This window comes from Lagenorhynchus albirostris, chromosome 20, assembly GCF_949774975.1.
Source record: "Lagenorhynchus albirostris chromosome 20, mLagAlb1.1, whole genome shotgun sequence".
NCBI classification, from domain to species: Eukaryota; Metazoa; Chordata; class Mammalia; order Artiodactyla; family Delphinidae; genus Lagenorhynchus; species Lagenorhynchus albirostris.
This window is the reverse complement of record NC_083114.1, coordinates 20620841-20644207: the sequence shown is the minus strand read 5'-3', so window position 1 is coordinate 20644207 and position 23367 is coordinate 20620841. Positions and strand designations below refer to the sequence as shown.

At 42.1% G+C, this 23367-nt stretch overlaps 1 protein-coding gene across 9 annotated transcripts in view; it reads left to right on the top strand.

Moving 5' to 3' along the window:
• The window catches only part of RFFL (ring finger and FYVE like domain containing E3 ubiquitin protein ligase), a 67792-nt gene that overhangs the window by 5668 nt on the left and 38757 nt on the right, over positions 1-23367 (top strand). Inside the window, exon 1 of one of the 9 annotated variants that reach the window (XM_060135527.1) lies at positions 15696-15824. The exons of the other annotated variants lie outside the window; for them this stretch is intronic. Coding sequence (XP_059991510.1) covers positions 15725-15824 — 100 coding nt within the window. The 5' untranslated portion in view covers positions 15696-15724. Of the gene's footprint in view, positions 1-15695; positions 15825-23367 lie in introns of those variants that run through there. 9 annotated transcript variants of the gene reach the window in all.

The following is a 23367-nucleotide window of genomic DNA, read 5'->3' as shown; positions in this document are numbered from 1 at the left end:
TCCTGTAATAGTCTCTTTCCCTCTACAGAATCAATGTATAATTGGCTGTTGAAGCATTCAGAAGAGACAGTGTTTGGCCTTTACCCTGTGATTATATTTTTTCCTATATCTCTTTTGAGGAAATGTGTGTAATTTTTGGAAACTCCTAAGTATATTACCATTACGAGAGCATGAGAACTTTTGCAAAGGCTAGAGAATGGAGTGGTTTTCTGAAATAAGCTGTATTATTTAATTCCCTCCCCAAATCACTGCTGTGTTCTTCTTTAGATCATAGTGCTTGCAGACCTTGATGTGAAAGTGGAAAGGCTGTGATGCCTGGCAAATCCTCTTCACAATTTTTCTATGATGCGTTTCGCAGAAATGGCTCTAGTCTTCAGGAAGAGAAGTCACTCTCAAGGAGACTTTACACTTAATTACTCTAATCCACACTTAATTTCTTACAGGATTCTTGGAGAGATTCTCACCAGGCTGCTGATTTCATGGAGTTATGACCTATGAAGGTTTTTTTTTTTTATCTGTTAAGCCTGCTAACCTTTTTTTTTTTTTTTTTTAAGGGAAAGTGACCTTGGTCTGGTAATTTCTCCATTGTCCTCTCCTGTAAAAAGATAAGCAAAACCTTCTGGCTCTCTCAGCAGCCTTTTTCAGCAGCTACCACCCATGTGCTGAATTTGAACTTTACACAATTTTTGTTGAGCTAGTGTCACTTGACTTTTGAAAGCTGCCCCCTCCAATGCTATAGGTTTAGCCTGCATCTCCTAGTTTAACATTCACACGCCTTTTCTAGAATTGCATATAATTATTATATGCAATTATATTATAATTATTATATGCAATTTTAATGTTTCATTATCTCTGGGTTGTGGAGTGGTCAGGTCTCCTAGGGACAGCCGATCCAATCAGACTGCTTGGAGCCAGAGTCTGATTTGCTGAAACATTTTAACTGCCTTGATCCACTTTGAAGAAATGCTGCCTAGTCATCCTGAAATTTACAGGAAGTTAGGCCAACTGGAGCCTCTGCTGGCCTCTGAGTGGTAATGTAATTCGTTAGTAATCAGCACCATTGTTTATTTGAAACTGCTGGGTTATGTTAAAAGACTTGGAAAAAAAGCTTTTCTTAAGTAAATAGAGCAGCCTCCTCTCCCACCCTGCCCCTTCTTGTTTTACCCTTTTCATTTACTTGGAAAAATCTTTCCACTCTTATTTCTGATCACATGCATGGAATGTGATGGAATCAATATCTTTTATGCTATAGGAAAGCTTGTTTTCCCTCCAGCAATTTCTGTGAATTCCCCCTACCCCCTTTCAACTTTCATAATGATTAAGATATCTGCTTGAGAAATAACCATGCCTCATCTTCTTCTGTTGACTTTACAACCTTTTCCTAAGTCTTGAGTCAGTGGGTCCATAGCCAATGAATTATACCTCCTCTTGATCATGCTCAATTATTATCTTCATGGCGTGGAAGAAGATCCACTAGAGCATGAGCCTTTATTCCAAAATCCTAGACAAAAGGAGCGTTCTGATTTGGGGAAAGAGGGTGGAGTGTTTTCCAGGACTTTAGAGGGAGTGGGTCAGCCGAAGTTCAGCCGGTTTGAGGAATCCTTAGTAAAGGATGGTTCTCAGGAAGAGGGCGGAATTGTCTTGGAATTGATTTTGCAGACCAGTAGCCATGGTTTGGGCAATTTGGATTTTATGGAGGTGAAGAGGAGCAGTTTGGTGTTAAAGTTTTGTGCCAGGGTGTGGGGTAGGAAGGAATAGCTGCAGGGCCTAGGACTTGCCCAGTGCGCAGTGGAAAATTCTTAGGCCTTCCGGTTCTCTCACTTCTGTCTACCTCTCTTTTTACCTTTTGGGCATGACGAGATTCAGGTGCCATTCTTGGTCATTTGTCATATGCTGATGGAAGTACCTGCATAGTCATTCTGTGTCAGAGCTGAAGTTTACCTTAGCCAGTGTTTGCTGCAGAGCTGGTGGGGAAAGGGGTCAAATGTTCCCAGAGAGCTTGACAGAGGGCACTCCACCTTCCCTACCACCCTCACCATATGGTTGGACGCAGCACTCCAGGTGATTCTGAGTCATCACCCCCACGCCCATTGATCTAGTTCAGTGTTTCCCAACTGTTTGGACTGTTGACATAGTTGCAGACCGGCTGCTTGAGGAATAGTGACAGTGAACCAACCAATTAATGGGGGACATACATATGATAGTTTTGCAGTTTCACCTCCAGATGATCTTCGTCAGATTCCTAAATTTTATTTATTTGATTAACCTTTTTAATGTAGCATATCACCATGTCTTCTGTACTACCAAAACTAATATTAAAAGTGAAAATATGTTGACAGTTACATCTAATTTGGTGTTTGAGATACTGGCTATCCACACCTGCACTGTTATTTGTGGAAACGCTCACAAATAGCCGCTTGAAATCTTTCTCCTCAACTCTTTTCAGAAACAGTACAAACATAAAAATAAGCCACTAGTTTTCTTTGGGAGGGACTGGCACAAAATTCAAGAGTTCTGAATATCATGTCAAGAAAGCAGTTCTTGGACTTCCCTGGTGGCGCAGTGGTTAAGAATCCGCCTGTCAATGCAGGGGACATGGGTTCAAGCCCTGGTCCAGGAAGATCCCACATGCTGCAAAGCAACAAAGCCCGTGCACCGCAACTACTGAGCCTGCGATCTAGAGCCCACGAGCCCCAACTACTGAGCCTGTGTGCCACAACTACTGAAGCCCACGTGCCTAGAGCCGGTGCTCCGCAACAAGAGAAGCCACCGCAATGAGAAGCCCGTGCACTGCAACGAAGAGTAGCCCCCGCTGGCCGCAACTAGGGAAAGCCCACGCGCAGCAACGAAAACCCAATGCAGCCAAAAATAAATAAAGTAATTAAAAAAAAAAAAGCAGTTCTTGATGCCATAGCATGTAAATGTTTACATGTATTTTAATACACATTTGGTCTTCCCAACCAAACATCATTTTTTTAAATGGGGAAAAATTGAAATTTGTTGTTACATATTACTAATATTATAAAAGCATATTGAAATGTTTTCTTTAAGTTTTAATATACTGATTTAATATACTGATTTAAAAATACTGATTTAAAAATACTAAGTATTTTAAAAATACTTTAAAAAATTTAAAAATGTGACTTTTTACCTAAAATAATTTCTTTATTGGGGTTTACACACAAATTGTGACCTTTTCTTTAATCCCTAGAGGCATTACTAAGATTATTATTGCAGTAGATCTCAAATTTTCATGTGTATCAGAGTCTCCTGGGTGCTTGTAAAAAACTGCAGTTTCCTGGTTGCTAGCCCAGACCTATAGAATCTGGGTGTTTGGGAATGAAGCTGGGGATTCTGATGTAGCTTATCTGCAGACCACACTTGGAGAAAGTAATACTGTCAGAAGGAACCACACATTAAAAAAAAATGATAATATTGAGAAATGCTGATGTTAGGGGGCTGCTTTTATTCTGCAGAGGAGGAATTCAAGGCACAGGGAAGTAAAAAGTCTCCAATTCACCCAGCGTCTCCAAGATAGTTGGATCTTGCAGACCAGCAGTGAGGTCTTTTGAGTCTAATTGGGTACTCTTTCCATGAGGTTACACCGTGGTGTACCTCCTTATTGGTTTCTCTGATTGCCCTCAAATGAGAAGCTGTAGGGTAGGGCAAGGGTGCTTTGATTCCTTCAGAACAATAAGTGACACAATTGGCATTCAACTGTACAAAAAGTTAGTGTTTCTGAAACTGGTGAAGGACCAGCTTTGTAAAGTGCTTTTTCAGTCTATTGCCAACTAATATTTTTGTAAAGTACAAGAAAAATGAATTACCAGGAAGTCATGCACTTGGATGCACAGTTCATACCTACTATGAATTTTTTTTTACCTTGACATGGATGTCCATGGAGGGTGTGCGACTGCACACTTTGAATAGCATTGTTCTATTATAGGTGGTTCTGAGGACGTCTTAGGAACTTGATATCAAAGGTCCTTGATTTTCTTCCTTAGGCTACCTGTAATTGAGGCAACCAACTGAGAACTCCCTACTTGGAGAGAGAAGTTCTGTCAGTTGGTGATTTGCTAGATCAGAACCACGATTTTAATACTTGAGGATGAGGTGAGGATACTTACCTTTAATATATTTAAGAATATATTGATAGACCTTGCATTTTGTGCCTGTATCAGGAGGGTATTTACCTCCTTTGACTAAATATTAGAAGGGAGTTTCCAACTACTTGGTCTGTAACTTTACTTACAGTTAATAAAGATGCTTAAAGGTGGGAGACAAAATAAAATTTGACGGTGTGCCGTTTCTTTGAGACACTTCAGCGTGTTTGGTTTTTAGAAGCCTTTTGTAAGTAATCTAGGAACAAGCATTACTAGTTTATGTGGCTATAATGTCAAAATGAGTGTTGATTTGGAGCAGGGGAAAAAAAATCTCTCCATGCATGCATTGTGTCCTGGTTTAATTGCTTGGTTGGATGAAATGTCAAACTTGATAGATTATTGGAGCTGTTATTTTTATTTTGGTGGTTAAACAATAATGAAACTGTTTGGATGTTTGCGGGGAACACTGCTTCCTGTGTCTGGACTTTGCTCTGGAGAAAGTTTCAATTGTTCAGAAGCAATACTAGTTAGAAAATGCAGCTTCTGTGGCTCCTAGCACAGCTGTCTAAACTATTAGCTGTATTGGGGCCTTTGGACAAGCATTGTTTAACACTTTTGGACACAATTTATGTTTCTGATTCCAAAATGTCTATGGTTGTTGCTGAATAGTTGGGAAACCTAGAAATGGGAGAGAGGTGTCTAGGTAAAGTCAAGCCTTTTTTCTTTAAGCATCTCTAGAACAAACTCCATCTTTCTTTCTTTCTTTTTTTTTTTAAAATTAATTATTTATTTATGGCTGCGTTGGGTGTTTGTTGCTGCATGTGGGCCCTCTCTAGTTGAGGCGAGCAGGGGCTACTCTTCGTTGCGGTGCGCGGGCTTCCTATTGCGGTGGCCTCTCTCGCCGCGGAGCACGGGCTTCAGTAGTTGTGGCTCGGGGCTCCAGAGCACAGGCTCAGTAGTTGTGGTGCACAGGCCCAGTTGCTCCGCGGGCATGCGGAATCGTCCCAGACCAGGGCCCGAACCCGCGTCCCCTGCATTGGCAGGCGGATTCTGCAATGCAGAATCCGCCTGCCAATGCAGGGGACGCGGGTTCGCGCCCTGGTCCTGCGCCACCAGGGAAGCCCCCAAACTCCATCTGTCTAACTGGGGTAGGGAGGGGTGGGGAGGCTGTGTGATGAGACTGGGCCTTGCTTTCTTAGGTACTGTTCAGTAGAATAGCATGTGTGCCAGGCTACAGAGGACTTTGGTCATTATAACCTTATGGTACTTCTCTTTATACCCTATTTTACCTGTATAAAAATTATCGGTAGTTATTGTGTGCTTTTTGTGTGCCAAGGATTTTGTTATATGAACTCATTTAACCCCTGCCAACAATTCTGCGAAATGTAGGCACCAGTATCTGTGTTCCGCAGATCAGGAAATGCGGCACAGAGAAGTTGAAAATGTGCCTAAGGCCACACAGTGTTTGAACCCAAGTAGTCTGGCTGGAAAGATCCGCTCCCAACCACCAGACCCCAGCTGCCTCTCACTCCATCAGCTCATCTAATTATGATTACTTATCAGAGTAAGTCTTTAGAAATAGGTTCTATTTCATAGAACGTGGGCTTAAAATTATCCTTTTATACATGGGCCTCCTTGTGTGGAAGGTGATTTTAGAATGTTATTAGCAGTCTTTGTTATTCCTTTACTAGTTTTAATTCCATTAGCACTGAAGGATTTTTTTTTTTGTCTTTTAAATTTTTGGCTGCATTAGGTCTTTGTTGCTGCGTGTGGGCTTTCTCTAGTTGTGGCAAGCGGGGTCTACTCTTCCTTACGGTGCGTGCGGGCTTCTCATTGTGGTGGCTTCTCTTGTTGCGGAGTATGGGCTGTAGGCGCATGGGCTCAGTAGTTGCAGCACACGGGCTTAGCTGCTTCGCAGCATATGGGATCTTCCCAGACCAGGGATGGAACCTGTGTCCCCTGCCTTGGCAGGCGGATTCTTAACCACTACGCCACCAGGGAAGTTCTGAAGGATTGTTTTATAGTTTATTCCATGTTTTAAAATTGTATTTGATATATCAACCAGTCACCCTCAAAAGCACATTTGGCTAAACAGCTGAAGCATTGGGTTAGAGGAGAATTTATTGGTGGGTTTTCTGTTAAAAAAAAATTTTTTTTTTGGAGTGTCTTTCTGTTTTTCAATAGGCCTTACCAGTAAATTGACCCTTGTGTAGGATACTGTAGATGTTGGTGGCCCGAGGGTCCTCGTGTTGTAAGTGATACTGGAATAAATGGTGGTAGACCACTTTCAGTAAGAAGCCCGGATGAGTATAGAAACTAAAACTTTGTGCCTGAGACATGTGACCTGCTTTCAGTACATGTGAGCCCTGGCTGGGAGAATCACAGAGGAAGCATCATTTAAATTTTTTCCACTAACCTTTCCCTCACATTTGGAGACTGCTACTGAGACTTTTGTAGGAAAAACTGTTTGTAGTAGGAAACCTGTCACATGTGAGGTGCCCCACGCCAGTAACCACATCTTTCACAATTTATGTGTCTGATCGCTGCAGTTTTCAGATGCTTTTGATTTCAAGCAGGACACTTTGGGCTGAATGCTGAGCTTAAATTGCAGTGAGAGTTCACTCTGCATGGGTTACTTCTGCTGCCTCCTGGCTCATTGCTCGCAGCCCTGGGGAAGCTCAGATAAAAACACCGGTAGAGATGGGGCACAGGTAATGCCTGAAATGTATTTTAGGTGGTTGAGCCAGCAACGGACTCATGCTTAAACAATCTTTTTTTTTTTTTCTGGCATAGTAGGGATGGCAGAATAATATGAAATGTGCTTTGCCTTACAAACAATTCACCTTCCTTAATTCTCCATAGTGGTTGGACAGTTGAATGAGTAATTGTAATTGCACATTTATTGTCACATACATCCCTTTCCCCCCAACCAATCCTTGTCAACCAGTAATCTGTTCTCTATCTGTATAATTTTGTCCTTTTTGAAATGTTATGGAAATAGAATCATAACAACATGTGGCCTTCTGAGGTTGGCATTTTTCACTTAGCATGATGCCCTCCATCCAAGATGTATTTAGTAATATATTTAATAATGCTTTTTATTACTAAATAGAATAAATAGTATGGATGGATGTATCACAGTTGTTTTTTTAATTGAAGTATAGTTGATTTACAATGTTGTATTAGATCCTAGTGTACAGTAAAGTGATTCGTATATATACTTTTTCATAGTCTTTTCCATTATTGTTCATGGCAAGATATTGAATATAGTTTCTTTTTTTCAAAATTAATTAATTAATTAATTTTTGGCTGCATTGGGTGTTCATTGCTGCGGGCAGGCTTTCTCTAGTTGCAGCAAGCAGGGGCTACTCTTCGTTGCGGTGCGCAGGCTTCTCATTGCAGTGGCTTCTCTTGTTGCAGAGCACGGGCTCTAGGTGCGTGGGCTTCAGTAGTTGTGGCACGCGGGCTCAGTAGTTGTGGCTCGAGGGCTCTAGAGCACAGGCTCAGTAGTTGTGGCACACGTGCTTAGTTGCTCCACGGCATGTGGGATCTTCCCGGACCAGGGCTTGAACCTGTGTCCCCTGCATTGGCAGGCGGATTCTTAACCACTATGCCACCAAGGAAGTCTTTAGTATAGTTTCTTGTACTATACAGTAGGACCTGTTGTTTATCTATTTTATATTTTGTAGTTTGTATCTGCTAATCCCGAACTCCTAATTTATCTCTCCCCCATCCCCTTTCCCCTTTGTTAACTATAAGTTTGTTTTCTATGCCTTGGATGTATCACAGGTTTTTAAATTTAATTAATTATTTAATTAATTAATTAGGTTGTGCTGGGTCTTTGTTGAGACAGGCAGGCTCCTTAGTTGCAGCTCATGGGCTCCTTAGTTGTGGCATGCAAACTCTTAGTTGTTGCATGCATGTGGGATCTAGTTCCCTGACCAGGGATCGAACCCAGGCCCCCTGCATTGGTAGTGCAGAGTCTTAACCACTGTGGCACCAGGGAAGTGTCTGTATCACAGTTTTTTAACCATTTACCTATTGTAGGGCATTTTGGTTGTTTTCAGTTTGGGGCTGTTACAGATAAAGCCATTATGAACATTTATGTACAGGTATTTGTGTAGATACAAGTTTTAATTTCTCTGGGTTAAGTGCCCAGGAATGCAATTGCTCAGTCTTACAGTATGTGTATCTTTAGTTTCTTAAAGAAACCACCAAACTATTTTCCCAAGCCCTGTACCATTTTACAGTCTGTCCCACCAGCAGTGTATGAGATCCAGTTTCTCTGCATCCTCATCAGCATTTGGTATTGTCCCCCTTTTTTAACTTTTCTAATAAGTAGCATATCTGTTTTTTAAGTTCATCAGACTACTTGTAAAACTGACTTGACTGACAAAGAGCAAGATTTTTGAGTCGTGGTTAGCCCTTCATGTGGCTCTTTCTCTCTACAATGTTCAGTGGTCTGTTGACCTGCTTTTTAATCCCCTGCCCTGGTGTCCCTGAGAGAGAGAAGACTAACCAGGACTAACCAGGGGGAAGTGAGGACATGAGCACGAGACTCAGTCTCCCCCTAACCTGGCAGGACATAGCACAGTACCGCTTCTGGCTCAGAATGACGAAAAACGAACCAACAATGCTGTCCCAACACTGAATTCTGGTTGATTCTTATGTTTGCCTCAGTGAATATAGCCTTAAATATGCTGAAAATTTGGCTCAGAATGGCCCTAAGAACTTGTTCAAATTGTTCTGTTTCATTTTCTTTGTCAGGTGATCTTAGGTACTTTATTTCTGGTAATGTTAATTAGCTTATACTCCTCATTTAAATACTAAAATAGCACAAAGGTGTATATATAAAGCAGAAAGTAAACCTCCACCCGTACCAAAAGTAACACTGTTAAGTGGTTCTAGACTTTTTGACTATATGTTTTGTATCTCTCTCTCTGTATATATACATATGTATGTATATGTTCTGTGTGTGCTATGTGTGTGTGTGTGTGTGTGTGTGTTCTCCACCTGCTATTCTGTATTCTCCACCTGCTGTTCTGTACTGCTTTTTTTTTTTTTTAATGGATAATATATTGTGGGCATTTTTCCCTGTGATTCTTTTTTAAGTGTTTAATGCCTGCAACAAAACTTTGGGTTCCTTTCTCTAACCCTTTTTTGTTCTATTGTAAAAGGGATGAGAGAGATACCATTGAAAGACCCAAACAATATGTATTTTATTCCTAGTTACATGTGTTTGGGTTGAAATAAGGTTATGCCTTTATTTGCAGGTAAATCCTTAGAATTCTGGGTGTTGGGATCTATCTATCCACTCTATTATGAATAATGCAAGTCTAACTTTATGATGTGATCTCTTGCAAGCCTTGAGGGAAGCAAGAACTGTGAGCACAGTAATCTTTAGAGAATGTATAGTCCTTTGGGTATTTGTCTACTCATTGGCTGCTTAGTCAGATGGAGTGTTTTCTTAAGTGCTCCTTAAATGCACAGCGCAGTTTTTATTTTGATATCTCTCCTTCTGTCTTCTCTGCCTCTTCCACTACTTTGATTACCTTGATGGGACATTCAAGCTGTGCAGTCTTACCCTTTTATTTCCATAGCCTACAAAAGCCAGTTTGAAGATTAACTGTAGGTGAAAAGGTAATTTATCTGCATGGCTAGAAATCACCCATCAAGATGAAACGCGTGTCAACAAAGGCCCCCTAGACTTGGGGACCTGAAGGAAGGTAACTTAATCTTGTGGCATTTTTAGTGGAAACCAGGGTGAAAATTTAGGAAGTTTGACTTATTGGAGGCAGAGCATGAGTATGAGGGTGGAGAGACAGAGAAAGAGAAGGGGGCAGGGAGGGGGGAGAGAGAGGGAGAGAGAGAGAATGTGTGTGTATATTTGGGGAAGAGAAAAATCTAGAGCTATAGAGTAAATAAGAATTATGAATTAAGGTAATCTTCAAAGTTGAATTACAGAATCTTTGTTCTGAGAGGGTGGCTACTGGGGAATAGAACATGAGCTTACCAGTTACTTCATTATGAAGCTCTTGGAGTTGTTTAGGTGATGGAGTTTGATGACAAGGGCCTTTTCCCTCCCCTTCTTCTGTATTAGCAGCACAGGGGGAAAAATGAAGAAATAGCTTTGTATAGAAAATCACACCCGTCGAATGGTTCCAAGATTTCCGTTGCCAGGTTTCTAAAGTGAACTGCCCAAGATAGCAGTTTAGTCACGTCGCTGACTTCCTTTCTCCCAATCTTGTCATCAGGTCATCAGGCTGTGTCCTGTCAGCTTTGGAGTCTTCCTTTTCCTTCAAAGTGGGCTTGTTACTTTTTCAGTTCCTGACATTTACTAATCTAGTATTTCATTGTGCCTGAGGTAGGCAGTACCCTTGATGTTGGCTACCTTTCTTCTTTTTTTTTGGTTTGTTTTTGTTTTGTTTTTTTAATTAATTTTATTTTTTATTTTTTGGCTGCTTTGGGTCTTCGTTGCTGCACGCGGGATTTCTCTAGTTGCAGCGAGCGGGGGCTACTCTTCGTTGTAGTACGTGGGCTTCTCACTGCGGTGGCTTCTCTTGTTGCGGAGCATGGGCTCTAGGCGCGTGGGCTTCAGTAGTTGCAGCACGCGGACTCTAGAGCGCAGGCTCAGTAGTTGTGGCGCACGGGCTTAGTTGCTCCGCGGCATGTGGGATCTTCCCGGACCAGGGCTCAAACCCAAGTCCCCTGCATTGGCAGGCGGATTCTGAACCATCTGCACCACCAGGGAAGTCCGCTATTGGATACCTTTGTGCACCATGAAGTATTATGCCACAGTGGATAATAAAGTGCCCAAATTATATTATAGAACAGATTCTGGTAACTGCAGCTCCGGGGACCGGCTTGGCTGGTGTGCCCTCCTGCAGCTCGGGGGTGGTTTTGCCACAAAGTGCTGTGAAGCAGGTTGAGCCTCATTCAGTGCCGGTTCCTATATCTGAACACTAAAGTGGCTCGTTAAAGATTAAAGGGACTGCTGGGTTCTTCTGGCCCCAAGATGGAATGATCCCCGCCATGGCAACAGCCGCTGTCTCCCAGGAGAGGCCATCTTATCCAGCAGGGTTGTGCTTCCAAATGTTACAGTAAGCCTGCGGTGGATGATGCTGTGGTGATAAGTTGCCATTTAGGCACTCTTGACATATGAGCTATATAGCATCCCATGGTTTGAATTTCTGGGCAAAACTGCCTCATCAGGAAGTCAAAAGCCTCTACTTTCAAGCTGTGCTTTTGCGGAGGTTTTCTCCTTTGTTCTATTTGACTGTTCTGTTGAGTCAAATGAACTTCAATTTTCACAGTCATAAAAATTCTGTTAAGCCCGTTCTACTGCATCCCAGGTGTGAAAATGTCTCAGTCTAACAGGACTGTGGGTGGCAGCGAAAATCCTTAAGATAAGTAGTTAGGATAATTGCCTCTGGAGGCTTGAAGAAAATAATGGTCCAGTCAACAGAATAAATATAGTTCAATTGTTATATTCTTGATGGTTCTTGTGGGTGAGGGGACTAATGTCTAACACCTGCTCTGTGAGACTACTGTTCAGTTTGATGGTCTTCGGGGAAAAAAACCCCAACTTTTCATTTTGGACTTCCCTGGTGGCACAGTGATTAAGAATCCACCTACCAATTCAGGGGACACGGGTTTGATCCCTGGTCTGGGAAGATCCCACATGCCGCGGAGCAACTAAGCCCCCGCCACAACTACTGAGCCTGCGCTCTAGAGCCCGCAAGCCACAAGTACTGAGCCCATGCACTACAACTACTAAAGCCCGCGTGCCTAGAGCCCGTGCTCTGCAACAAGAGAAGCCACCACAATGAGAAGCCCGCGCACCGCAACGAAGAGTAGCCCCCACTTGACCCAACTAGAGAAACTCCGCGTGCAGCAACACAGACCCAACACAGCCAAAAAACAAACAAACAAAAACTTTTCATTTTACAGTGCTTAGAGATCAGAGCTATGACCTGTCTCCCAAAACATGATCCAAGGCCTCTCTGTATCAGAATCACTTGGGAGAGGGAGATGCTTATTAAAAATTCCGATTCTAGGGGCTTCCCTGGTTGCGCAGTGGTTGAGAGTCCGCCTGCCCATGCAGGGGACATGGGTTACTGCCCTGGTCCGGGAAGATCCCACATGCCGCGGAGCGGCTGGGCCAGTGAGCCATGGCCGCTGAGCCTGCGCGTCTGGAGCCTGTGCTCTGCAACGGGAGAGGCCACAGCAGTGAGAGGCCCGCGTACGGCAAAAAAAAAAAATTTCCGATTCTGGGGGCTCCTTCCACTTCTGCTAATTCAGAGTGTCTGAGAGACTGGGTTGGGAAGTGATCCTTTTCAATAAGCACCACTGTTGATTCTTAAGTACTTCTAGAGTTGATTCTCGAGTATCCTAAAGTTCACTTCATTTTTCATGCCTAATTTCTGTGATTTATTAGGTGATAGCTACTTGGTTGACATTCATTGTCTTTTTTGAAGAGTAGGTACTCTAGTTTAAAAAAAAAAAAAATTATAAGATCCCTGAACATCCAAGATTAGAATTTAGCAGTGTCTCTAATTATCAACAAAGTGAGAAAGCCACTGGTTCTTGGAAATTTGGATTTATCAGTTCACTGTCTTCTCAATCATAAAAAGGACGTGGGGGGAAAGAAAAAGGATATGGACATAAGTAAGATTAATTTTGTTAAAAAGAGGAAATGTGCAGTATTATTTAGGTTGCTAGGAATGGGGAAGCAGGTAAAAGGAGGCTGTTGAGAGGAAAGAGTGAGATGGGGAAAAGGTTAAAGTAGTTTATAAACAGTAGAACATTTAAAACTTTAACTGAATTTTAAATTACCAAGTAATATTTGAATATATGCTTGTTGTAAAATGTATTCAAATACTGGTAAAGCTAAAATACCTCCTTGATCTGCTCCCATTGTGCTTCCCTCCCATATCTTTGTCTATGGATTTGGTAATTTTCTATGGATTTGGAAGACTACAGAATCCTAAGAAATGACTATTTTAATTTCTTTTGACACCTGCTTGTTGTTTAAAATGTTAAGAAATATCAGAAAACAAACCAAATATGGGCTATAAACGGCATTACATATTTCTGTGCAAGTAAAACAGTGGGTATGGTGTTTGCAAGATGTGTGTGTATATATACACACATACATACTCGTACACAAAAGCATACATGCACACATACACATGTTAAATATCTCTTGTGACCACACATAAAAAGTAAGTCTATATAGCTATGGGTGTGAATTAACTTTGTCTGAGTTTTAAAATAATATATTAAAAAATATATATATTGAAGGAACTTAAGCACAAAGCCACAATTATTTTGTTTATTTCTCATACAGTCTCATATTCTTGGAGTTTTCATATAACCTTATAAAAGCTCAAGTGCCTGAAGCCATTAGTTCAAGTTTAGCATCTTTTTAGAGCTCTACACGTGTAATCCTCAGCCTTTCCTGGCTAAAAGAAGGAACTCAGATGGAGTATGGTTATATTCAGGGGAAACTGATCGGAACTGTACAGAATCCCACAGAGGGAGACGATAATCTGAGCCTGCCCTCCTCACCTGCTGAGTGGTGCTTATCTTAGCAGAATTAGGAAGTTCTGACGCTTCTGTTGCGCTTTGCATCATTTACATTTACTTCCTGGGCACAGTACCATCTGGATTTTCTCTTCCTCATTTAAAGTTTACTAATATAGAATGAGTCAGAAGCTTTTAACAGTATTCTATTTTTGTTTCCGTATTTGTCTCTACTGTATGTACCTTGAGAGTTGCTCTATATTAGGATGTTTGTGACTTATCATCAACTACAGAAATATTTTTTAAAGTGTGGTCTGTGAGATAATGGTTATCAACTGCTCTAAAGATGCTTTTATCATTTGAAAAAGACTAATTAACACATACTGTAGGAAAACTTCTTTAAACACAGCTATTTTCTGGAAAGGAAAACACTGAAGGGGAGGAAGTAAAAGAGGGAACATTTTATAAAACCTTCTAAAAGGCCAGTGTGGTTATCCTGTTGGAATAATGTAATTAAGGGGCATTGAATTGGATAAAATAACTTTTTTTTTAAACTAGCCCCGTGAAAAGGAATAGAATTAAATAGCATAGTTTTTAAACCCGCATTCTGACAATCTGCATGTACATTTTAACGAATCCTAACATTTATTGAATGACAGGCTGGATTGGCAGCTACATCCAGAGTTGATGCCTTGAGAGACCTACCTGACAGGATGAACAAGGCTAGGTGTGGTGGCCTTGAATGCCCATGCTAAGGAATAGCTGATAACCATGGGAAATTTTGAGCAGGGAACAGAAGGATCTGATATGAACTTTAGTTTCATTCTTGTAGAATGAAAACACGGAGGAAGCAAGGACTTAATCTTTTGTTTTCTTTGTCTAGCACCATTGTCAGTTCTAGCCTGTCAGGGCAAATTCAATAATAATTAATAGCTGTTAATGAGCCAGTCATTCTAGAATCGATTTTTTTTTTTTGAAGACACCAATTGTACTTGAACATTTGTTACTTTTTTAAAAAAATTAATTCCTTTTTTTTTTTTTTTGTCTGTGTTGGGTCTTCGTTTCTGTGCGAGGGCTTTCTCCAGTTGCGGCAAGCGGGGGCCACTCTTCATCGCAGTGCGCGGGCCTCTCACTATTGCGGCCTCTCTTGTTGCGGAGCACAGGCTCCAGACGTGCAGGCTCAGGAGTTGTGGCCCACGGGCCTAGTTGCTCCGCGGCATGTGGGATCTTCCCAGACCAGGGCTCGAACCCGTGTCCCCTGCATTAGCAGGCAGATTCTCAACCACTGCGCCACCAGGGAAGCCCTAGAATCAATTTTTTAATAAGCTGGCCAATAAATGAGAATTGACATAAATTTAAGGATTTTTCAAAAGTAAGTGTTAATGTGATTTTCACAGACTCCTATGTTCCTTAAACATCTAGTAGGTGTGATGGTGGATAACTTAGCTTTAGCATAGAGAATGTGGCAGCTGATTAAACAAAGAAAACCCTCCTATGTATCTGTGTTAATTAGAGAGCATGAGTTGTCTAAGGAAACAGAAAGGTCAGAGAAAGCCTGGTGGGGAAAAAGAACAGTGAGCCTGGTCAGAGCTGACAGAATTCACCCTAATGATTTGACCAGCTAGCCATGACTGGGCAGGTCCCCCCATGACTGGGCATCCTCTCACCCAGATGTTCTAATTTGTAAATGCAAAGTGACTTCTTTATCAGCCTCTTGGGGAAATCTCCAGAGCTCGTGGACCTGCTACCTTCAGTAATCGTGCTGTCCTGAGCCCCAGGCTGTTTTCAGGTGATATTTCAGAAGGTGACTGACCACTGGAACTTTTCTGGGTGACCAGCAGCCGGGGAACGAGGTTCACCTGCCCCCAGTAATCAGCTTTCCATTTGAAAGAAAAATCAGTGGGGTGCCTCTTGTTTTCTAGGTTGCAGTTGATTGCGGTTGGCTCAGGCTGAGTTGTTTGGGAAATGAGTTTTGCCTGGCGTGAGTCAGCACTGCCCTGGGTAAACCGCCTGCTCTGTTGCAATCTTGCTTACCAAAGATACGTCCCCAGGCAGCACCATTCACTGCCTGAAAGCCGCTGCTGTTGGTTCCTGAGATGATCTCATCTGAATCCAGCTCCAAGGACCTCAGCAGCGGCAGGAACCGGAGGCAGCTTGCTTTCTGCCCTGGCCATGTTTTGAAACAGGCAAAATCAGGTAACCCCAGACTGTTTTTTCTTAGTGTCTTGAGCTAGACTGAGCTGATGCAGAAACTGGGAAGAGCCTTAGTCTTTAGAAGTGAGTCAACGTGTTATCACGTTGGGTATCTGAAAGTCCTTCAACTCTTTGGAGGGGATGTTAGGGGAAAAGTTTCATTTCCTTTGGGATCTGGATGTGGTTTTGGACCTAATAAGACCGTTTATTATATAAACCTTAGAGAAATCAAACAGGTTTACAGCTTTATCCATCTTTTGCTGTTGTAGTCTCTATTCTTTCTGTGTCTTGTGAGAAATGGTTTAGTCATACTAAACCATTGTTAAAGGAAGAGAGAGGGGCAAACATATTTGCTTTTCTGCTTAATAATTTTGACTCCTGAATTGTAGAAAGCACTGTCTTACCAGTGAGTTTCTGAGGTGTTAATGAAGACCCTCCCCTCATTCTGTTCAGACTGCCGCCCTATCTCCTTCCTGCTCTTCACTTCTAAACTTCTGAAATCTTCAGCCTCAGCACCAGGCAGTAACCCTCTTTAAAGTTTGCTCTTTCCTGTGCCTTACAATTACCCCCAGGTGGTCCATGTTCACTCTACTTCAGGCCTTTGCGCAGGCAAGCCTTCTCTGAGACACCCTGCCCCAGCTTAACCTGGCCAACTGGCTTAACTGGCTGGAGTCTGAAAATCACTTCTTCCATGAAATCTCTTCTTACTCACCAAGACTGGATGAGTACTCAGGAGCATCCTGTGTCTCCTCGATCGTGGACTAGATTGAGAAGCAGCACCTGTTTTGTTAGAATTATATCCATGGTACTTGGCACATAGTAGGTCCTTAGTAAGAGTAGAATGAGCACGAGCCTCCACTGTACTTCCTCAACTCGGATCCTCTTAGCAGCTCTTTGTTATTTTGGCTTCTACCCCCATTACCCTATTCCTGTTTTCCTGAAGATTACAGGTAAACTCCTGATTTCCAGGCCCAGTATTCTGGTCCTGATTTCAGCCTCCATCTTACTTAATCTCTGCCTAGCATTTGGCAGTATTGAACTATTCTTTTTTTTTCCCCAGCAGCCTTCTCTCTGTGGCTTTGTGGCCACCTTGTCTCTTCTGAGTTTCCAGAGTATCCTTCCATTATTTATTCTCATTTTCTTTTGATTATCCCATAAGTGTCGAGATGCTCCAGGGCTTTGTCTTGGGTTTCTTTTCACTCTTTTCCCAGCCCTTTCCTCTAAGGATCTCAAATATGTCCATGAATTCAGCCATCCTCAGTATGTTTTGCCAGCCCAGCTGTCTCTCCCAAACTTCAGATCCTTATTTCCAACTTGACAAATCTTGACAAGCTTTGTCCAACTTCACAAACCTACCAGGTTTGTCTTAAGTTCAACACGTACATAACAAGTCATTATCTCCCCTACCCAGTATCTGTTATCTGCTTGTATTGCTGTATGTTTGAACTCTGTTAATTATATCTACCAAATCTTCCTCTTCATTCTTTTTATGCCACACATCTCTAAATATGATAAATCTGTGGTTGCTAAACCCTCTTGATTATATTGGCGTACTGTTTGATGTGTGTCTTTTCTTCATTCCCACTGTATTGCTTTAATTTATCATAGGTCAAAAACTATTTTGTTTAACCAGCCCAATGGCTTAAAATTTTATGTGTGAAGACTTTTAGGCGGGGCCTGCATTCTTCCAAGATCACAGATAATCACCATTCTCCCAGATGTTACACAACGAAGGTGTCACTTTTGACCTACTTTGCCTCCAGGAATTTGAGTTTGTAACTTCTGATTCAAAGCCTTATCAAATCTTGATTGTGCTTTTGTCACTGCACCATAGATCCTTCTCTGCTCCAACCTCTCATTCTTGTTGCCAAAGTTATGTTCCTAAAGGCCAAATCTAATCTTTTCATTCGCAACGTTTCAGAGTGCCATTTGTTCTCTGTTTGCTACTTAACTAGATTGGGAAAGTCCTTCATAATTTGACCCTATCCTACCTGTTACTCATTTTATCTCCCTCTCCTTTTCCCAGCCATTTCTCTCCTCTCCAACCTCCCTGAACTCTTCATTTTTCCAGTCCCTGGTTATACCACATCCTTTTAGGACACTGTGCCGTTTCCTGGTGGTTCCCCCTCCTCTCTGACAGGCAAAGTGCTCATCCCCAGGAGACTTAGTTCATATGTGAATCCTTCCCTGACTTCCTCCGGTAGTTATTCTTCCTTATTTGGACTTCCACAGCAGTGTCTGTCTCTTCCACTAGACTGTTGAATTCCTTCACTGGACCTGGTCCTTGACCTAGAGCTCAGCACCATTAGACAGTGGCTAAAGTGGGTCTCCAGGGTCAAACCACTAGTCAAAACATCTTTATTAGTCTTGGCAGTATTAGAAAATCCATAAGCTTTCTAGTTAGATGGCATGTTTTTGTTCTTGTTTGATGAACTTGAGCCCATGGTGCCTATTCTGTATATATCACCTGAAACCATCAAGTAACCATCCAAAGTTAATTTGAAGATTTATAGGACTTCCTGAAACCTAGTTCTAGACCATCACCTAACGTAGTATAGTACCTTACAAAATTATTCCCTTGTATCATTTTATTTGATACCTACAGTACCCTGTGTTGGGTAGGTTTTGTTATCCCTATTTTATCGGTGATTGTAAAGCTACTTCTGACATTGAAGCATACATTCTGGTAAGACTCAGAGGGAAAACATGTTTTTACACTGCTGTAAGCACCTGGTTTGTCTCTTTGTAGATAAATATACCGTGTTGGGTTCTACAGAAAAGGTGCCTTTGCTCAGTAGGTGGGTGCTAAAGGTCTTGTCTTTTGCAAGGCCACTTTATCTTCGAGGTGGAAGGAGGAGGTACTCAGAGCCTACTTGGCCTTGGAGAGGCCTTGACCGTGGTTGGAGACCTTGATTGACATAAATGGTATGCCCACTCCAGCCTCTCAAGCTTTTCTGTTGTGCTTCAGATACCTAGAATTTGTTAAAATCTACCTCAATAGTGGAGCGTCAAACCAGGTTGATGAGTGAAGGGAGTCATCACAAAATGGAATAAGGTGAGCGTTAAAAGAAGAAGGGGTTTCACATTAATTCTAATAAGTGATTAAGTTTGTAGGGTAATTCACAACTTTTGGGGGGCTAACATGCCATATTGGGGACTGTGGAATTTGATTATAGAAAGGTGAACCAGGGAATTCCTTTGGCGGTCCAGTGGTTAGGACTCTGTGCTTCCACTGCTGGGGGCATGGGTTCGATTCCTGGTTGGGGAACTAAGATCCCGCATGCTGTGCTGTGTGGCAAAAATAAATAAATAACTAAATAAAAGTAAAATAAGAAAGATGAACCATAAGGGCTGGGACATAACATCTGTTAGATACTGGCATGTGGAATCCAATATTGGTCCGCCCATACTTAAGAGAGGAATAAAGATGATTAAAAAGTTAAAAAAAATTCCTTATCGTTATACGTTTAAAAAAAAATAGAAAGATTTTAGCCTAGAGAAGGAAAAGCTAAGGGATGGCTTGATTACCATCTTTGAGTACAAGAATAGTTTTTGCTTGGGGATTTTGATTAATTGGTCTTCCTATATTTCAAAGATTTAAGAGGAAATGGGCTTAAATTGAGGGAGGAGTGATTTTAATGAATATGAGGAAGAGTTTCTTTTTTTTAATTTTTAAAATTTTTTTGGCTGCGTTGGGTCTTTGTTGCTGCAGGTGGGCTTTCTCTAGTTGTGGCGAGCGGGGGCTACTCTTCATTGCGGTGCGCAGGCTTCTCATTGTGGTGGCTTCTCTTGTTGTGGAGCACAGGCTCTAGGCGTGCGGGCTTCAGTAGTTGCAGCACGTGGGTTCAGTATATGTGGTTCACGGGCTCTAGAGCGCAGGCTCAGTAGTTGTGGCTCACGGGCTTAGTTGCTCCGCGGCATGTGGGATCTTCCCAGACCAGGGCACGAACCCGTGTCCCCTGCATTGGCAGGTGGATTCTTAACCACTGTGCCACCAGGGAAGTCCTGAATTTGGTTTTAATGGATGATCAGAATTTTGGGCAGGTGGAGCAAACGAATGGGAAATTCATACTTCTGAAGCAGAAAGTGTGTGTTATATTGCTCATATAATTTCAGAAGATTGGAGGAAACTAGTTTGGGGAAAGATGAAGGGTTTGGTTTGAGTGTCTTTGGTATGCTAGATTTAAAGTCTGGATATCTAGCAGGAATTTGGAAATGACTACTAAAACTGAAGCCTGAGATTGATTCCAAAGACTGAGGAATCTATTCATTCAATGGATACTTACTGAGCTTCCACTGTGTGCCAGACAACTGCACTGTAGGGAAGGTGAGCCGAAGTCTGATGGATAAGGAGCTGGCTTTGTGAAGAGCTGTGGAGGATGTTCCTGGCAGGAAAGGAACCACAAGTGTGCAGGCCTTGGGGGCAATAAATGATTTTTTTTTTTTTGAGGAAGTCAAAATAAAAGGAGACCACCAAGGGTCTCGAGTGAGGTGAATGGGGGGTGGAGGGTGATGGGGGTGTGTGGCATGAGGTAAAGCAGAAGAGGTAGGCAGGGCCCACATCACATGGGGCCTTTGTGGGCCGTAGTGAGTCTCGGCTTTACAAAAGGGCATGGTGGGAAACCACTGAAGGCTTTAAAGCAGGAGAGTAACAAGTGTGCGTGTGTGTGTGTGTGTGTATTTTTTTTGGCCACGCCACGTGGCTTGCGTGATCTCAGTTCCCCCACCAAGTATTGAACCCAGGCCACAGCAGTGAAAGCCTGGAATCCTAACCACTGGACCATCGGGGAACTCAGGCAGAGTATAGTTTTTAAAAGAGAAGTTTACCCTGACTACTGTGTGGAGAAAAGAGAGTGGCAAAGAGGAGGCCAGTAAGGAGGTGTTTGCTCTAGTTTTTGAGAAAGATAATGGCATATAAGTCAGGGTGTGGCCATGGACTTAGGAGGGATGTTTGCAGGATATATTTTAAAAGTAAAACCAATAGAATTCACTAGAGAAGGAAAGGAAGAATGGTTAGTCCAGGGCCCTAGAAGATATTTAAGGGGCAAAAGGAGGAGCCAGGGAAGGACAGGGAGGAAAATATGTCTTTAAAGGAGAGTCAAGCTATTGCACTTTCAGTGGGAATCAAAGGGAAGAAGATAGGTAGGTCATCGGCATATGGGAGGTCGTCAAGGTTTGATGTAGGAAAAAGCCGTGTATTTAGCCATCACAAGATCATTGGTGACCTTGGAGAAAGGGCTTTCAGTAGATTGAAGCACAGTTCATGAACAAGTGTGTGACATGGAAGTGAAGTAGAGCACCAGCTATTCTATGGGGGAATTGAAGAGAAAGGGAGACTGAGCTGAGAGCTCACTTTGTGCAAACTTGTAAGGGACGTATGTGTGTAGAGGCAGGTTTTCTAAAAACTGTAATGGACCAATGTTCACTGAGCATCTTCTCTGTGCCAGTCACTGTGCTAGGAGCTATACCAACTCTATTCTATTTATCTTTGTCTTGAACCAATTTCCATAAAAGTGTAGTGACCTCCAAAATGAATTTCCAAATTTTAGGGACATATGGAACCTTTCTTTGGGGTATGGGAAGGAATTATTAGAGCTAAGTTTTTCTGTATTTTTATCTTACCCTTTGAAATTGCTTCTTAGTGTTCTGCTTTATATAGAACACAGTATATTTGTGTAGTAGTACTTGTCTAATTTGCTGTTAAATATAGATACATTGGAGAGGTACTAATTTTTTTTTTAACTAATGGTCAAAAATGGTGGATTCTACTGGCCCTGTGAATAAAGGGGAGGTTTTGAGATGGAAAGAAAAGAAGAGGTAGAGAGAAGGGTGGGAAATTAACATGCCAGTTAGTCTGCACATTGTTTTAAACCTGTTAAGAACCCTGTGAAGTTATTTTCCCCCATTTTACAGATAAGAAACTGAGGTCTGGAGAAATTAACTTGTCTGAGGTCACACAACCAGTTAAGTGATGGAACTGGAATTTGAAACTGGGTCTGTTTTACTTGAAAGCCTTATCACCTCGCTTATTCTTCCCCTTCTTCTTCTGCTTACTGCTCTTTCATATTTTTCCATTTAATTCTCACAGTGATTCTACAAGGAACAGATTAGAATACCTGTTTTGCAACTGAGGACTCTGAGGCACAAATGAAACAATCAGCGCATGGTCACATATCTGGTCTGTGGCACCAGCTGGACTCCTGACCCCAGTGTTCCCCACTGCACCACCATTGCCTCTCAAGTGGACAGGGCCCAGTTGAATTGTTTTGGTAAAGTAGGAGAGGAGGTTTCTAGTTATCTGACAAAGAAGGAGTGGAAGAGGGGATAGGGTTTGGAAGATTACTTAAGAGTAACAGTTCCAATTTTTTTGAGCTATTACTCTGTTGTTAATTACCTCAGTTAGGTACTTCATTGTACAGATTTGGAAGATGAAGTTTAAGGAAGTTAAGTACCTCACGTACCTCAACTGAGATCACACAGGAAGAATTTGAGTTGTGTCTAACTCCAGGCCCTATGTCCTAAATCCTGCACAACACTGCTCTTTGGAAAGTTGCTATGAGAAATCAACTAGAGATGAATAAAAGATTTCTGAGCCCATTGATGGCTTGGTCCCAGTTGTATGAATTTGTTGGGAACCCAGTAAATAAAGTCTTCTGACTTTTCTGTAATACTTGGTAGCTCAGGTATGGAGAGATTGAGGAAAGGAGGGGAAGAAAAGTGTAGAATAAGAATTCAGTAAATCAGAAGAGGGCCTCAGGGTGCAGCAATGGCAGATCGCAATGGATTGTGTTGTTAAGAAAAGTCATGTTTGAAATTCATTCTTATGATAAATATTTATGGTGGTTCTGTTTGATGCACGGTATTTTGGGATGTGGCCAAAAAAGAATGCAAAGATGGACAAGATGGCATCTTTGACCTCTAGAAGGTTAGAGAGGGAGAATAAGTGTTTCACCACAGTGCATGATTGGAGGGTATGAGAGAGGTGGAAAGTAAGGAGAAGTATGGAAAAGTATCATCCAGGTTGACTTATTGTAGATTGAGGGTGGCATCAGGTAGGACTGGTCAGCTGGGTGCCATCTAGCTTCTCAGGAAGACCTCTGAGGATTTTGGTCACTATGTTTCAGGTCTGATTCTTCTTAATGGATTTTGCTTTATACCTGGAAATGATCAGTCTTTTGGAGACAGGATTTTGTTCAGACTTGAGTGACTGTGCTCAGAGTGGAACGCCAATTTTTATTTTAGAGTGGATTCCTTTCCTGTTGTCTGGATCCTGGATTTTGCTAGGACATTGCTGTTAAATATCAAGAGATCTGAAAAATGAAATTTAATAATATCAAGCTTGCGTTCGTGAGCATGGAATAATGTGACAGGATAGTTGGTAGGAGAGAACACAGTTACAAAAAGGCTAAGATTATTATTTTTTATTTTTGCGGTACGCGGGCCTCTCACCGCCGTGGCCTCTCCCGTTGCGGAGCACAGGCTTCCGGACGCACAGGCTCAGCGGCCATGGCTCACGGGCCCAGCCGCTCCGCGGCATGTGGGATCC